Below are 18,828 nucleotides of genomic sequence, written 5' to 3' on the forward strand. Positions count from 1 at the left end.
TCTTTGTCGACGCCCCTCTCGGAACGTCCGACCATTGCCTGGTCAGGAGTGTAGTGTCTATCCGACGCCAACGTCGCAGATCACCAGCGACCCGCCGCGTTTGGCACTACAAGTCAGCAGATTGGGATAGGATGCGTTCCTTTTCTGCATCCTACCCTTGGGGCAAGGTTTGTTTCCCTTCAGATGATCCTAGTGCCTGCGCCATTGCAGTAGGCGATGTGATACTGCAGGGCATGGATATTTTTATACCAAGCTCTGTAGTACCGATTGGTGGCAGATCACAGCCTTGGTTCGATGCGTCAGTTAAAGCAGCATCTGACTGCAAAAAACAGGCGTATCGAACTTGGGTTGCGGTGCTGGGCACAAAGGATCCGAATTGCAAAGTTCTTAAGAGGAAATATAACCGTGCCTCCAGATTTTTTAAGCGGCAAATCGCCCGTGCGAAGTCTAAGCACGTCGTCAAAATCGGCGAGCAGCTTTCCAGTTACCCGACTGCAACACGCAAGTTCTGGTCGTTGTCGAAAGCTGCTCTTGGTAACTTCAACCAGCCGTCCATGCCGCCGTTGCACATGAGGAATGACACCCTGGCCCATACGCAAAAGAGAAAGCCGAGCTCCTGTGCGCTCTTTTCGCCTCCAACTCGACTCTTGACGACAATGGAAAAACACCGCCGACCATCCCGCGGTGTCAGAGCTCCATGCCTGAAGTACAGTTCAGACAGAAAACTGTTAGGCGAGCTCTGTTTTCGTTGGACGTCAGGAAGTTGAGCGGGCCGGATGGCATTTCTCCAATCGTGCTTAGAACGTGTGCCCTTGAGTTGACGCCGGTGCTAACGCGTTTATTCCGGCACTCTTATTCCAAAGGCGTAGTCCCTGACTCATGGAAGTCAGCCCTTGTCCATCCGATCCAAAAAAAAGAAGACAGTTCGGATCCGGCGAACTACAGGCCTATTGCTATCACCTCCCTGCTCTCCAAAATCATGGAGAGCATAATTAGCCACCAGCTTTTAGTATACCTAGAGGGTCACCAGTTGATCAACGACCGACAGTACGGCTTTCGCCATGGACGGTCGGCAGGTGATCTTCTGGTATACCTAACACATAGATGGGCGGCGGCTATTGAAAGCAAGGGGGAAGGCCTGGCAGTTAGCCTGGATATAGCGAAGGCCTTTGATCGTGTATGGCACAAGGCGCTCCTCTCAAAACTTCCATCATTTGGGCTTCCCGAGAGCTTGTGCAAGTGGACCTCCAGCTTCCTCACTGGGCGTAGCATACAGGTCGTTGTCGACGGATATTGCTCGAACCCGAAGCCCGTGAATGCTGGAGTGCCCCAAGGCTGTGTGCTATCTCCTACGCTGTTTCTTCTGCATATCAATATATCATTGTTGGACACCTCCAACATGCATTGCTATGCAGATGACAGCACTGGTGATGCCGTATACACGGGCCATGCAGGTCTCTCTCGGGAAATCGTCGACCAGTGCCGGGAGAAACTTGTGTCTTCTATCGAGTCCTCTCTCGAGAAGGTCGCGGAATGGGGTAAATTGAACCTTGTCCAATTTAACCCCCAGAAGACTCAAGTTTGCGCGTTTACCACTAAAAAAACCCCATTTGTAGTATCACCGCTCTTCGAGAACACTTCTCTTAAAGCCGCGCCTAGTATCGGAATACTGGGTCTCGAAATCTCGAGCGATTGCCAATTCCGTGGCCATCTGGAGGGCAAAGCCAAATTGGCTTCGAAGAAGCTGGGCATCATCAATAGAGCACAGCAATACTTCAAGCCGGCCCACATTCTAGCGCTGTACAAAGCGCAGGTCCGGCCACACATGGAGTATTGCTGTCATCTTTGGTCTGGTGCACCCCAGTATCTGCTCGATCCATTTGACCGCGTGCAACGTAGAGCAGCTCGAATTGTCGGGGACTCAGTGCTCTGTGAACGGCTGTATCACTTGGCATTGCGTAGAGACGTCGCTTCATTGTGTGTCTTCTACCGCATTTATCACGGGGAGTGTTCCGAAGAGCTGTTTAACCTGATTCCTGCCGCCGAATTTCACCATCGCACGACACGCCACAAGTTAGGATATCATCCCCACCATCTGGATGTGTGGCGGTCCTCCACAGTGCGGTTTTCAAGAAGCTTTCTCCCTCGTACTACAAAGCTGTGGAATGAGCTTCCTTGTGCGGTGTTTCCGGGACGATACGACATGGGTACCTTCAAAAAAAGCGCGTACACCTTCCTTAAAGGCCGGCAACGCTCTTGTGATTCCTCTGGTGTTGCAAGAGAATGTGGGCGGCGGTGATCACTTAACACCAGGTGACCCGTACGCTCGTTTGTCCTCCTATTCCATAAAAAAAAAAAAAAGTAATTCTATAGTTTTTTTTTTATTCCACAGATTATAATAAGATGATGATTGAATCGTAGATCTAATTGATCTAATCTATCTAATCACAACCGTTAATATTTATAACGTATACCGGAGATGATTCTAATAAAGTCCTTAAACTTACTCGAGCAAAAGTTTTGTTTGTAAAAACTATAACAACTTTTTTCGGTAAAGTTGTTGATTATTATTACTAAAATTCAACTTCGAGTTTGAAATCGGCGACATAAAGATGTCCAAAGAGAATAACCCCACGCTACCTTAATTTTTAATCTAGGAATGGCGTTAGGTACCTTGGGACGTTAGGTACCTTGGGTACGTTAGGTACCTAGGGTACGTTAGGTACCTTGGGTACGTTAGGTACCTTGGGTACGTTAGGTACCTTGGGAACGTTAGGTACCTAGGGTACGTTATGTACCTAGGGTACGTTAGGTACCTAGGGTACGTTAGGTACCTTGGGTACGTTAAGTACCTAGGGTACGTTAGGTACCTAGGGTACGTTAGGTATCTTGGGTACGTTAGGCACCTAGGGTACGATAGGTACCTAGGGTACGTTAGGTACCTAGGATACGTTAGGTACCTTGGGTACGTTAAGTACCTAGGGTACGTTAGGTATCTTGGGTACGTTAGGTACCTAGGGTACGTTAGGTATCTTGGGTACGTTAGGCACCTAGGGTACGATAGGTACCTAGGGTACGTTGGGTACCTAGGGTACGTTAGGTACCTTGGGTACGTTAGGTACCTTGGGTACGTTAGGTATCTTGGGTACGTTAGGTACCTAGGATACGTTAGGTATCTTGGGTACGTTAGGTACGTAGGGTACGTTAGGTACCTAGGGTACGTTAGGTATCTTGGGTACGTTAGGTACCTAGGGTACGTTAGGTATCTTGGGTACGTTAGGTACCTAGGGTACGTTAGGTACCTAGGGTACGTTAGGTACCTAGGGTACGTTAGGTACCTAGGGTACGTTAGGTACCTAGGGTACGTTAGGTACCTAGGGTACGTTAGGTACCTAGGGTATGTTAGGTATCTTGTGTACGTTAGGTACCTAGGGTACGTTAGGTACCTAGGGTACGTTAGGTACCTAGGATACGTTAGGTACCTAGGTTACGTTAGGTACCTAGGGTACGTTAGGTTACTTGGGTACGTTAGGTACCTAGGGTACGTTAGGTTACTTGGGTACGTTAGGTACCTAGGGTACGTTAGGTACCTAGGGTACGTTAGGTACCTTGGGTACGTTAAGTACCTAGGGTACGTTAGGTACCTAGGGTACGTTAGGTATCTTGGGTACGTTAGGCACCTAGGGTACGATAGGTACCTAGGGTACGTTAGGTACCTAGGATACGTTAGGTACCTTGGGTACGTTAAGTACCTAGGGTACGTTAGGTATCTTGGGTACGTTAGGTACCTAGGGTACGTTAGGTATCTTGGGTACGTTAGGCACCTAGGGTACGATAGGTACCTAGGGTACGTTGGGTACCTAGGGTACGTTAGGTACCTTGGGTACGTTAGGTACCTTGGGTACGTTAGGTATCTTGGGTACGTTAGGTACCTAGGATACGTTAGGTATCTTGGGTACGTTAGGTACGTAGGGTACGTTAGGTACCTAGGGTACGTTAGGTATCTTGGGTACGTTAGGTACCTAGGGTACGTTAGGTATCTTGGGTACTTTAGGTACTGGCGCTTTGCGCTTTACAACAGCTGCGTGCCTCTTACCAAACACATATTGTACAACGCGACATATCATAGAGACTACGATACTTGAGCGACAGTTTTGTTTCTAAAACTCTTCATAACATACTTCGCAAACAGAGTGTTAGTATACAAGCAAAACAAAACAAATAAGACTTACCCTGAGAGAAGCCCATCACAAACACTAGATAGATACACACAAACCGTAGCAAGTCTCCCATCACCATTCTGTATATCATGACAACGAAAGGCCCGACTGTCTTGAATCCTCTGAAATTAAAACTGTATTGAGTATAAAATAAACAATTGAACTTCAATTTATTATTATTATACAAGTAGGTACTGGAATTAAATTTAATTGTAATATAATATTCTTGCAATCAGAAGTAATAATTGGAGATGAAGCTATCAAAATACTGGTAAAATTCAAGAATTCTCATTACTATACACAAGGCAATTAATATCACTATAAGTAATTTATTATGTTTTTAAAGTGATAACCCTCACTTCTATGATTAATACACAAATAAAAATTGAAATACAAAATTTTATGAACGATGCGGGACTCGAACCCACCTCCGGCGTTCCGTGCCGGTGCTCTAAACAACTGAGCTAACCGTTTGAGTGACGTATCGTTGTAAAATATTTTATGCTTCGTTCAACTCTCAGGTTGTGGCTTCATCTACAGGATCATAGCATAGGACCGTGCCGGTGCTCTAACCAACTGAGCTAACCGTTTGAGTGACATATCGTTGTAAAATATTTTATGCTTCGTTCAACTCTCAGGTTGTGGCTTCATCTACAGGATCTACTTTACAGTTGATAACCTGCTCAACCACAATATTTGCATGTTAGGAAATTGACTTGAGATGTAGCTCTTGTAAATCTAATCTCATGAAGACACAACCTGAGAGTTGAACAAAGCATACAAGATTTTATAACGATACGTCACTCGAACGGTTAGCTCAGTTGGTTAGAGCACCGGCACGGTCCTATGCCGTAGGTCGTGGGTTCGAGTCCCACATCGTTCATAAAATTTTGTTTTTCATATTTTATTTGTGGCGAAAGCGTGGCTTCGACCAGTTTCTGAAAATAGCCTTTTGGTGTCAACGCTACTGTCAGGTGGTGAAAGATCAATTGTAGCAAACTTTATAAATGCGGATACTGACTCAAATTAACTTCACACCAAATATATGGGTCATATATTAGTAATTGTATTTTGTTTTAATTGATCGCCAATATCTTACTACTTATTATTATCCTTCGCCACTTCATTGAACACTCTCAAAAATTGTCCTGAGCTACACGTGTGTATTTGAATGTAGTTTCATCTTGGATCTCGGTCACCGCGCCTATATTCAGATACTGATCGCGTTGTGGAACCGGTAGCTAATAGCCGGATATCAGGCGCTCCTACCTCGTAGCTGCCGAATATCCGGTACCCGGTCAAACCACTATCCGTATCATCCCTAGTAATAATCTTCTACCTCAAAATAATGCTGTAATCCTCTTACCGACAAAAGAATAAAAAATATGGTGCAGTCGTTAGCATGATGATGACGGCTAGATGGTCCTCTTCTTCTTCAGCACACCACAGTCGTAGTGTTGGGAGCGCAACCATGAGCAGGCACGAGAATAAGAACATCACCCTACAAAGGTTTTTATATGCACTTATTATATATTTTAAACAAGTTATTATTAATACTGCATAATTATTATATTCCAATGTAATTGCATGTTTTTGATACTTTAACACTAATTGATTGAAAAAAGCTTGATATATTCTTACCCCCTTATTCATAATAGTCTGCTAACTTAAAGCATTGCTAATTCTCACTCAGTTTTCTTCTTATTGACCTAAGTCAGAATGAGAAAAAACACTCCTAAGCGCCTGTTTAAAGTTAGCGGACCATTATGAATTAGCACTTAACTGGTACTCAATCTGCGTTAGTCAAATTAGTAGTTTTTCTTTTATTTCAATTAATACGTAAAATCTATAATTGGTACTTTTTCCTTTTTTTATTATATTATTATGGTATTTGTTTTAGTAACATAAGATATAGAAAATTGTATTGTATATAAATAATACAAATAAAATTCTTTATTGGTTTTAACACAATTATTGTTGTATGTGACAAAAGGAGTTCAGGTGAACACGATGAGTGTGATCAACTTATTTTAACACCAGCTGAAGTTTAAGAGGTGGTAAGAGCCGTTTAGTTTTAATTTCGGAGCATTATTTGAGAAAAGTACTTATTAACAAGGTTTGGCCACAACTAGGCAACCATGGACTTACATATCGATGGCTCCTACGTATATAGTCGTATGTTTGATATGCAAACTTTTCAGGACAGAGCTTTAAAGATGTTATCTTGCATCGTAACGTTGAATTTATATCTTTTGTTTTGAAATTTACAATATGCATAGATAACATAGGAATTTACAATATGAAGTGGGAATGAAATACTAATTATTTGTAGTTTTTTAAATATTGCAGTTACGACAGTTTACATTGGATATGCATATGGTAAAGGAACGTATGTCATACTTACGATTTTTTACGCCTGGTTGAAATTTTATTAAAATATCATATATAAAACTTGCGGTAGCTTACAATGATGTTATTTAAATAAATTTAGACGTAACATACACATGCTATGATTTACTTCGTACATAGTATTTTATTTTGATATTGTAAGTGATGATTAGGTTTTAAAATTGTATTTATAATTATAATAATCTTTAAATTTGACAGCTGGATATGAAGTATCATAATTCAATAGTTAAAATAAGATTGTAAAAAACAGTGGGAGGCTACTTTGCACAGAATGCCAGCTAGTTATGGGTACCACAACGGCGCCTATTTCTGGCGTGAAGCAGTAATTTGTAAACAGTACTGTGTTTCCATCTGTGGGGCGCCGTAGCCAATGATATTACCGGGCAAATGAGAATTAACATCTTATGTCTCAAGGTGACGGGCGCAATTGTAGAAGTAATTAGTAGCCGCTCAGAATATTTGGGTTTTTCAAGAATCCTGCAAGCGGTACTACAGAGTAATGGGTCGGGCGTATCAATTATAATCTGAACGTACTGCTCGTCTCGTTTTTTATTTTCATAAAAAACAGTCAAGTTTACTTTGCAATATTTATTTTGAAGAGAACGTTTCTTATACAATAATAGTTAGTGACCAAAAATAACTTTCGATCATTTTATTTTCTATGAATATAACTAGAATAAAAACAATTATAGGTCAAAAAGAAAACAAATATTTTTTGTGTAAATGTCATCTTTAACAAACTAATAAAAATTTATTTTAATTTATGTAATTACTATTAGTTTTCTTATATGGTGATAATGTATGTATGTAATATATTTAATCATGAAAGTTACAATTTATTTTTTACCATGCCCCGCAAAACTGCTTACGCAGTTTGACTGCAGGTAATTCGCTTTACATAAACATAGCTTATAAATTATTAAGTAAGTTATTGATACAATTAATTTACATAAATGGTTATAACGTATTTAACAAATATTTTTTTAGTAAACTTTTAAATTTAACAAGTGTAGGCTCACGTCTTATGTCCTCGGGTAAACTGTTGAGTAAGTATGGAACTCGTTTTTTTAATGTTCTATCTCCATAGTAATTTTGTACCATGGGTATTTCAAATTTACCTTTAGACAATGACCTTGTGCCAGTCTTATGTTGCACCAAATTAGTGAAACGATCCTGTTTACTATAATTGTTTACAAGTAGAAGATATTTATGTTTCAGGCTAGCCGGTAAAATTTTACATATTTTATATAGTTTAGAGTAACCTCCTTTACATTGATTCTTTGTCTTTTTATTTACGAGTAGTTTTAAAAATCTTGTTTGCAATGATTCTATTTTATCTATATATGTTTTAAATGTTAATCCATAGCAATCAAGAGCGTAACTTATTATAGAATCCACTAGTGCAAAATATAAACATTTTAGTATTGGTAAGGGGACTTTAATACTTAAATGATAAAACTTTTCCAGTAATATTCTTAATTTTTTACATACGTATTCTATGTGGGAATCCTAGGAAAAAGAGGTATCTATTTTTACTCCAGGTAATTTACACAATTAACTTTTTCGATAGGATTACATGTGCAGTTAATTTTCTTATTATGGAAGCAATTAAAGCCGTGTGCAATCAGAGGAGGTGGATTATCAATAGATCGTAAATACGGGGAGTGAATAATTATCATCTTTGTTTTGTCAGCGTTTATTATGATGCCGTTATCATGTGACCATTTAACTACCGCATCCACATCCTCTTGAACCCGGCGACACATTTCCGCGAGGTCGGTACTAGCGCTCAGAGTACAAAGGTCATCGGCAAACATGTGGGCGGAGCAGTGACGTAATACTCCACAGAGACTATTTACGTGCATCAGGTAGCACACGGGCCCACACACGGAACCCTGGGGGACGCCGCAGTTTACTTGTTTCTCCTCGCTAAACGTGTCGCCGACTTTAACACGGTAAGAGCGCGCCCTGAGATAGTCGCTGAACCAAGGGTTCAGCGGCTGTCCCATGCCACACTCCTCCATTCCATTTAAGAGGGTTTCAGTCTGTAGGGTATCAAAAGCCTTTCTAAAATCATAAAAAATATCTGCAATATTTTTTTTATTTTCCAAATGTGTATTAATTTCGTCTGTAAAATTTGATAATAAGGTGTTGGTGCTTTTATTTTTCTGGAAGCCATGTTGACATTCCGTTAAGATATTATTTTTTTGTAAAAAAGTTCCTATTTGATTGACAACACATTTTTCCATAATTTTATCAATACTTGATAGTATAGCTATCGGTCTATAATTTGAAAATACTTTACGATCACCTCTCTTATAGACTGGACGAATGATTGCTTCCTTTAATTTTTGTGGAAATTTGTGATATTTTACAGATAGATTTATCAACTTAGCTAAAACAGGGCTAATTTTATCAACAATTATTTTTAAATCAGACATGCGTATAAGATCACTGCCTGGTGATTTATTTGTATTAATTTTATTAATTATCAGTTTTATGTCCTTGTCATCAACCGGTTGCCATCTCATACACACATTTGATAAATTAACATAAGTCTTCCTTTCCAGCCATTTTTCATCACAGGAGTGCTTTATTTGATCAATTTTCTTTAAGAATGTATCAGCAAATTCATTACATACAGCCTGCGTGCCGCCTTGTTTAGTAATGTTACTTATGATTAGATTATCCAAAGACGGCTTATTTTTACCCAATAACTCATTAATTTTATCCCAAATTTTTTAAATATTATTATTACAATCTAAAATTGTTTTTTTGTCATGTTCTACGTTACATTTAAAAATTGCCTTTTGGCATTTGTTTCTGTACTTGTACTTATACTAGATAAGTTAGTCTTTTTACCATATTGTTTGGATTGCTGCATTATATTTTGAATAATCTATCTTTTTCAATAACCATATTTTTTAAGGTGTTGTTTAACCAATACTTTTCATTTCTAAAGTCCCTGTTTCCAGTCATATTTTTCACTGTATAACATTGGTTGTATATATCACTAAATAAAGTTGATAGCTCATTGTATAATTTTGATGGACAATCAATATTTAAGAGATAATCGAAGTTAGATTCTAATAATTTTTCTCTGACTAATCTATTATCAAGCACACGGCGGCGGCGCTGGGCCGCGGTAATGGCGGGCGCAGCGCGTGATTCACACATCTCGCCCGAGTGAGTTACTTTCGGCGTCTGTTTCCATTGTATAGATGCCGCGACCAAATAATGATCAGATATTTTATGTTGTATTACTGCAGAATCGATAAATGCCGAGGATGATTTAATAAATATATGATCTAAACATGATTCGACTACATTACCCATTAAAATTGCCCTTCTCGTCACGTCTTTAATACATTTTGTAAAACCATGTTCGGCTAATAAATCTTCATAATATTTTACATATTTTTCTGTATTTCTTAATAAATTTATGTTTATATCCCCGCATATAATTACTTTGTTACTAGTAGATAATGACTGTAAAAGTTTTTCAAAGTAGGTTAAAAATTCTTGGATTTTATTCTTATTATTGTATCTTGGTGGACGATATATTGAAATGACGTGTAATTGCTCACCTTGCCAGTCGCAAACAATGGAAACAAACTCGGCTGCGCGCTCGCCGCTCACAAGGAGAGGTTTCTGATTAAGCCGCGCGCACAACCCCGTGCGAGAGTAAACCAACACTCCTCCACCTCTTCGCCCACAACGAGTATGTACATTAACATCGAATCCAGGAATGCTATAAAATGTTAACAAAGAATAATTGATGTTAGGTTCGGTTATTACTAATATATCTATATAATTTAGACGGTCGTTAAGAACTCCTAAAAGTTCTGAAAAATACTTTTTTATTGAACGAATATTTACGTGAATAATACAGAGTTCTTTTATGTAGATACTTTGACTTATCCATTTATCTATGCTATCAGTACATACATAATTAATAGATTCATCATCAATTATTAAGTCTAATGGAAATGAATTGTTGAATTTTATAAGAATAGTTAGACACAAACATACCAGTTATTAGGTAATTAATAAAAATAAAAGTAAAAACTTCAGTTTTTGTTAAGTAAGGCCACGATTTCACTTTCATTACGAATGCATATTGACTTTTCACCTTCACTTTTTTTTACTAGAATTTTACCACTAGATCCATATGTACTTGTATACGCCATGTAGCTGCTTCTTCGTGTTCCACAACAGGGTTCGAGTTACCTTAGTAAGTGCTTCGTTGATGTATATTTTGTTGGTGGCCGATCCACCTGTTAGTTTGTCACTCGTCACCTCCATCATTTTACGGCGCTGCGCCAACCAGGTGTCACGGGAGTTAGCTCCTGAGGCCTTGAATTTCACCACTATAGGTGCCGGTTTTGCGCTTGTTTTCAGAGGGCGGGTGGTAGTGACTCGCCTGGCCCACTCGATTTCTGAAGTATTTACATTGATTGTGTCCCCAACCTTAGAAATAAGCTCCTTGAGATTTTCACCTGGTAGTTTTTCGATGCCCATTATTTCTATGCGATCATTTAGAGAAGCCTGCTCGAATTCATGGATCTTCTGTTCAAGCGCAACGTTGCACTTCTCTAAATACACACACTTATTATTTATTATATTTACAACTGTCTTCTCCAATTTACTGATCTTTTCCCGTGATTGCTGGTTTTCTGCCATTATTGATCGTACTTATCTGATAACAAGCTCAGACTTTGCGTTATTTCATCAAGGTGTGTTTTTACTTGCGGTATTGCACCTACTTTTTTCTGGATGTCCTCCTTTGTCTGGATGAAGTATTTTTTCTTCAATTAAAGAGGCCAACTCAGTCTTTAGTTTCGATAAAAGCGATAATTCCATTTTTCTAAAATATTCATCTAAGTTACTCGCCGTCGACGGTAAGGTTGCGGGGGGCGGAGGACTGTCGAACATTGACTTCACAGGAGTATTGACGTCGTCGTTTTTTCGAGGTAACTTACAGGCTGGACACTTCCAGTTTGTCTTAGCTTTACCTGTAAGTTTACCGTAAGAGGTCTTTGTGTATCCAACACAGCTGTAGTGGAAGTTATTTTTACAATCCAAACAACAGATTTTATCAGTAACACTGATGAGATGTTGACAACCAAAGCACGAACTCATTGTGTGTCGCAACGAAAGAATTTTGAATCACCGTCGTTATTAATATTCACTTGAAAATATTTTATATCAATTTTCAATATTATCCAAGTATTTTGCACTGCACTGATTATCACAAAGTATTAATTTATATGCAAGTAATTAAGTTAAACAAGATTTAAGTAAAATATCGAACTATAACTAAATTAAATAATTCAAAATGTTAAGAGCACGTTTGCACTGTTTACGTTTTTTTGCGAAGTAATGAATAAGTAAGAATATGATAATATAGTATAAGAGCTTAATGTTAATACTAGATATTCTACCAATAGAGTTCTAGTCTTACAATTTAGCATCACATTTTTATATAATAGTCTTTATGTTAAGCATTTATTATAAGTTTTTTACTAACATATATATTTTATAGGAGAGATCTAGTAGTTAAATTGAGTTTCATTTAGTTTGTAGGTGTCTACAAAAGTAGTAAAAACTATAGAAGAGCACATGTATGCTTATTTAGTATCACACAATAATCTAAAACATAATTTAAGGATTTCTTGTACTTTGGATAATCAAGACTAAAAGAGATCGCTTAAGTTTCATGAGGATCAATCGGTATTTCCTATAAACCTAAGAGAACATATAAATATCTTAGTCTGAATCCATTTCATAAGTATTTCTAAAGGTTGAAGTTTTTACTGGAAGGCCGGAATAACACCGCTAGCACTAATCAAATCAGTTTTTTGCTAGAGCTATCGGAAATACATTATTGTAAAGTGGCTTTACTGAAATGTTGATTTGCTGTCGGCGCCGGGTATTAATTTTTCTCACAAGTACCATATACTCCTTCAATTGTTCATTCAAATCATATTTATACAGAATATAATTAGGTTCTCCAGCAAGTATTTTCAATCTCGTAATCTTAGTCCACCGAACAGTATCACCCTGTAAATTATTTCCCTTATTTTTACCTTGTAGAGTCTTTCATCTGTTTTATCCCAACGAAAAAATGTAAACCATTCAAAAGGAGTTTATATAGTCATTTATTTTTTAAATTCTCCTCTAATTAATGCACGCTGTCTCCTTCTTGCTGATTGTGTCTTTCTCTTGAAAGGTGTGTTTGATCGTTATATTATACTTTTCTGCCAAAAACATATTATGCAGCGATCATGCGGTTCCAATTTTGGCCAATACAGTTGTGTGAGAAACACCGAAACTCCACTGCCCCACCTTGCATACTGACACGGGAGTGGGTCAGGGATTGGAAATAATACTCCGCTTATAGGAACGAGTCTTTATTTGCGTTCACTTATTCTGAACTTACACTTCGCCGGTCTGCCGCTGTTCCTCTTGTGGGCGGCGGTACCTTCAACGCGTCACACCGCACCGAACAGTAAGTATCTTCTATCTTCTTCTTCTTTTAACACTTCCACTTTTTACTACTTCTTCTTTTCTTCTTCTTCTTCTTTACACTTTCGAGTCAGAACTAGAACTACCGTAGGCCACGCTTAGTACGGCTTATATACCCTCTGTCTATTTTTAAAATGATTCTCCCATTCCATCTTTAAATTTAAATTGTACTAGAAAATTCTTTTAACTATTTTTATCCTGCTTACACATCTTCCATCCCTTTTTTTCTCTTCGATTTGATCCTGAACTTACTAGAAATTTTCATTAACTTAACAAAACCCAAAAAATTCCATACACTGGTAGGTGTATCGAACCCGGTTCTACAGCGTCTAAAGTAAACACTTTTCCGCTGAGCTACGAGTATTGCTGACGGAGCCGTTGAAATTAACATTGTCTTGAAGTTTGACACTCTCGTCATTTACGTTGCAGCGTTGCTACGCAACAATACCATTTGCTACAAAATCCGTTAAACAACTAGCCACTTCGTTTACTCCTCTTTTTCCTTCACCCACAAGATCAAATACGGTAAAATTAGTAGTCCCTAACTTTCGTTTATAATAAAATACACTAATTAACCCACAGGGCGAGATTGAAACTTTTTGAAAATCAAACGTGGCTGCTATAATTTTGCCTTCAGATGATATTGCCTCTTTTTTGTTTGCTGTTTTTAGCGCCCGTCGTATGATTTATTAGAAATATGAATTTTATGACCTCACGTTATTTATTTGTGGAAATTATAAACGTGGGTTTATGGCATATGTCACATTAGTAATTTTTTGAGATAAAGAAACTCAATTTCAAACAAAGGATTGAACCATTCCTTATACATAACGAAAAACTTTTGAAAGTTTCAATCACCCTCTAAATACATTTTTTATGTGTCTTTTCTTATACAGTGAGTTCTTTAATGAATGATAATACTTTTCTTAACGTCATCTATAACTATGTGGGGGTGGTTTTCGTTCTTACTCCGATCATCATACATCGTTTTCTAAAGTTCCACTTGGTAAGTTGGTTTTACTTATTGTGGTATACACGAATTACTCATGAATCCCAAGTGTTACTAGAAACTGCTTTTTACACACGTGAGGAATACCTCAGTCACGTGAGGAATAGTCAATAGACTATGGTATTGTTTTCACAACCAGGTAAAGGTAATTTACATTGAATTGTGTATTTACGACGAAATTCAATATGGATATAAACTCTCCTCTTAAGATTTTGACTTAAGTTGACACAGTGTTGTATTTGCTTGAGGTGCTCAATAGCAGGAAAAAACGGAATGCTGGGACAGCGGTTCTTGTAAAGCAATAGCTTCGATAAAGTACGGACAAAAATTCGTTCGTGCAATCAGTAATGATTAATTTTTTTTTTTATTTATTTATTTACATTAAAGTTTACAAAAGAAAATACTTAAAGCTAGCATCAGAAAACGACACGGGCTTGTAATATATGCTAACAAAGAGTTAAATCTAGGTACATTAACTACAGAACATTAGTGCCAGTTAGATAAATTGTGTAAATGTATTTATTTTAAGTGACTTAAAAAGTATGACTTCAGTTTTTTCTTAATATTACAAGGATTTATACAGTTCCGTACATCAGTGGGTAATTCATTAATTAGGCGAGGAACTAGGTAAGCATTCGTTCGTTCGCCATATCTATTGAGCGCGCTCGGAGTTGTACTTTATCCCAGTATTTAGTATTGAAAGTTTTCTTTTAACATTGAATATTTCATCAGTACCTGCACCAGTAAAATTTTGCAATGTTTAAAAAGTTCAGTTTCGGGATAGTCACTATGATTTTTGTTAGGCAAAAGTTTTAATATTCTTTTTTGAAGCTTAAATATTTCATTCAAATAGGAGTTATATGTACGTCCGTAACTACTCAAACCATATTGTATATAAGATTGAGCTAGAGAATTATATAACATTAATTTTACATTAAAGGGTAAACGATTTCTTAAAATCGTCATATTAGCTAAAAATTGCCTAAGCTTATTGCAGACGTATTCAATGTGGTTATTCCAATTAAATTTACTATCTATATGTAGGCCTATATATGTAACAGAGTCGACTACTTCGATAGCGGGGCATTTACAAATGCTGTTATTTGAGTGCAAACAACTATGGTCGTGGGCAAGAATGTCATCCATTGGACCTTTTGCGAGGTTTGGTGATCTTATGATTATTAGCTTAGTTTTACCTGGGTTAATAACTAAACCCGTATCGTGACACCACTTATTCAATGAATTAAAATCAGCCTGCAGGTGGTCGCGAGCAAATTTAAGATCTTTATCAGCGATCAGAAGGCATGTATCATCTGCAAATTGATAACACATGCAGTAATTTATGCATTTATGTATATCATTTACATATGAGAGAAAGTGAAGAGGGCCCTCAATAAAATATATAAATATGAAATAGAGCAGCTCGGAGAAGAAGAAGGTGTTACGCTATTATTTACAGCCGTATTATTTTCTGCTGATGTACCTTCTAGGTGCTACCTACTCGTAGACGATGTAATAACGTCGAATGATTCTTCATCTTAAATCAGAGTATAACAATCACCACACAATATTTACTAAAAATAAAAAATAAATTAATACCTAAATTAAGACTAACATCATATTGACCATTATCATAAATAGTTAGACACATCAATAATGGTGGAGTACATCATAGGTTGGAAATGGAGTGTCTGAAACAAAAGAAAATCTGACTTACGACACCATTATTTTTATAGAGTCCCATGTATACTATCGTATTGCTAGTTACGATAAGAGATAAAGCAACGTAAATTATGTTAAGTTATAAATACGATAGTAAACACTCTTATGCGAACAAAGTAAAAAAGTGTAAGTATTAGATACTATAAATAACTTTTTATAATGAACGAAGTAAAAAATTGTTTGAGTTACATACGATATAATTTTAGATAAAAACAACGTACATATATAATCGTAAGTGATACTAACCATAGTCTTACTTGATTTCATTGATAAGTATAAGTAATAACTAAAAACGGTATTTTTGTAATCTACGAGTAAAAATCATAAAAAACGTTAAAAATACTTATCCAATACAAATTATTTAAGTTTTCTTTAGTGTTAATTCCGCCAATATTTGTCTTTAAAACAATTCGACACGTGTTTCGCCTCTACACGAGGCATCCTCAGGACGTGTTGTCTCGCCAAAATCTGGCACGAGACTGAATCAAATGAGCCGGAAGCCGCTCTTTTATACCCTCGCCCCATGAAATGACGCGCTGTGATTGGTCGGCTGTTGTGACGTATTACCCCCGGAAGAGACACGTAACAAAGGTGATGGGACTAAATTTGTTTGTTCATTCAACAATGTAAACATATTGTTATTTTTGTGTTTTATTATTTCTAATTGCTCTAACACATTTAAGCGAAATCCTTTTTCACATGTATGCAAAATATTAAAATTATTATTGTTTCCGAGTGAGTGACCTGTATCAATTAAATGTTTCGCGAAGTTTGATTTTTCGGGATGATTATTCGTAAATGCGGCAATATGTTCCTTTAATCTAATTTCGAAATTTCGACCTGTTTGACCTATATATACCCCGTTACAAGTGTCACAACTTAGTTTATAAACGCCGGATTTTTCGGAATTATTTAATCGATCTTTGCCATTACATATTCGACTGACATTGTGATTCGTTCGGAAGGACACATTAATATTGTTTTTCTTAAATATTTTAGCTATTTTATCCGATATTGGACCAATATATGTCAAACTACCCACATATTTAGTATTTGATTGTGGTGGGACGGGATAAAGTTCTGAATTAATTAAACGTTTTTGTTTATTTTTAATTAATTTGTTCACTAACTGTTTTGTATAGCCGTTGGAAACCGCGATTTGGTATATTGTATTAAGTTCTTTCGCGAAGCTGTCACGGGACAGTGGGACTGACATTAATCTGTGAACATAGCAGCGGAAGGCCGCTAGTTTATGTTGTACGGGGTGGCAAGATGACGCGGGAATAGCAATATCTGTATATGACGGCTTTCTATAGATTTTGAATTCTAATTTATTATTTACTCTTGTTAATGTTAAATCCAAAAAATTTAGAGATTGGTTTGATTCGAATTCCAATTTAAACTTTATTTTTGGGTGGATCTTATTAATTTTATTAATGAATAGATTGATTTGACGTTCGGTGCCTGTCCAGCAAATTATTATGTCGTCAACGTATCGGTAATAAAACAGGATATGTGGGTCTCTCACCACGTAATTACACTCAAAATTATCCATAAATATTTCAGCCATAATTGGACTTAATGGTGATCCCATTGCTTATCCTTCCTTTTGGCGATAGAATTGATTTTTAAATTTAAAATAATTTTGTTTCATACATAACCTAGTAAGATTGATGATGTCATCCTTTTCACCGGGATGTATCCTCTGTTTTTCAAAGAGATCATCAAGGATAATTAAAGTTTGTTCATATGGAACATTGGTAAATAAACTATCTACATCGAGAGACAATAATTTGGCATTTGGTGGAAGGTTGGTATTTTTTACTTTATTTATCAAATCTAGACTATTTTTCAAACTATACTGAGGATTGAATAATGATTTGTTTTTTATTATTACGTTAAGTTTTTTGGCAAGGTCGTACGTCGGGGCACCGATATAAGAAACTACTGGACGGACAGGATTATTTTCTTTGTGAATTTTAGGTAAACCGTATAAGATGGGAGGTCGCGGATTCATGGGAACTACGTATTTTAATTTACTTGGAGAAATAAATGACAAATTTTTAATGGACTCTTTTAATTCTGAAGTAAAGTTTTTAGTGGGGTCCGAGTTCAGACGTTCAAAATCGTCGGTTTGTATTATATCATTTACTTTCTGTTCATAATCGTTTTTATTTAGAATAACAATGCAATTACCTTTATCGGCTTTTGAAATGACTAGTCATTAGACAAATTTTTAATGGACTCTTTTAATTCTGAAGTAAAGTTTTTAGTGGGTTCCGAGTTCAGACGTTCAAAATCGTCGGTTTGTATTATATCATTTACTTTCTGTTCATAATCGTTTTTATTTAGAATAACAATGCAATTACCTTTATCGGCTTTTGAAATGACTAGTCATTTCAATCCAGTCCATTAAAAATTTGTCATTTATTTCTCCAAGTAAATTAAAATACGTAGTTCCCATGAATCCGCGACCTCCCATCTTATACGGTTTACCTAAAATTCACAAAGAAAATAATCCTGTCCGTCCAGTAGTTTCTTATATCGGTGCCCCGACGTACGACCTTGCCAAAAAACTTAACGTAATAATAAAAAACAAATCATTATTCAATCCTCAGTATAGTTTGAAAAATAGTCTAGATTTGATAAATAAAGTAAAAAATACCAACCTTCCACCAAATGCCAAATTATTGTCTCTCGATGTAGATAGTTTATTTACCAATGTTCCATATGAACAAACTTTAATTATCCTTGATGATCTCTTTGAAAAACAGAGGATACATCCCGGTGAAAAGGATGACATCATCAATCTTACTAGGTTATGTATGAAACAAAATTATTTTAAATTTAAAAATCAATTCTATCGCCAAAAGGAAGGATAAGCAATGGGATCACCATTAAGTCCAATTATGGCTGAAATATTTATGGATAATTTTGAGT

The 18,828-nt window shown here is 36.8% G+C and overlaps 1 protein-coding gene and 1 pseudogene across 2 annotated transcripts in view; both read right to left on the reverse strand.

Annotated features, from left to right (window-relative positions):
* The window catches only part of LOC126971102 (transient receptor potential cation channel subfamily V member 5), an 85,808-nt gene that overhangs the window by 17,343 nt on the left and 49,637 nt on the right, over nucleotides 1–18,828 (reverse strand). For both annotated transcript variants that reach the window (XM_050817251.1, XM_050817250.1), the window contains 2 exons: nucleotides 5,587–5,721; nucleotides 4,233–4,342 (listed from right to left, as the gene is read on the reverse strand). In XM_050817251.1, the coding sequence (XP_050673208.1) occupies nucleotides 4,233–4,342; nucleotides 5,587–5,721 (245 nt within the window). The remainder of the gene's footprint in view (nucleotides 1–4,232; nucleotides 4,343–5,586; nucleotides 5,722–18,828) is intronic.
* LOC126971123 (uncharacterized) lies at nucleotides 8,558–11,771 on the reverse strand (annotated as a pseudogene).

The sequence above is a fragment of the Leptidea sinapis genome, chromosome 23, assembly GCF_905404315.1.
Source record: "Leptidea sinapis chromosome 23, ilLepSina1.1, whole genome shotgun sequence".
Lineage (NCBI taxonomy): Eukaryota > Metazoa > Arthropoda > Insecta > Lepidoptera > Pieridae > Leptidea > Leptidea sinapis.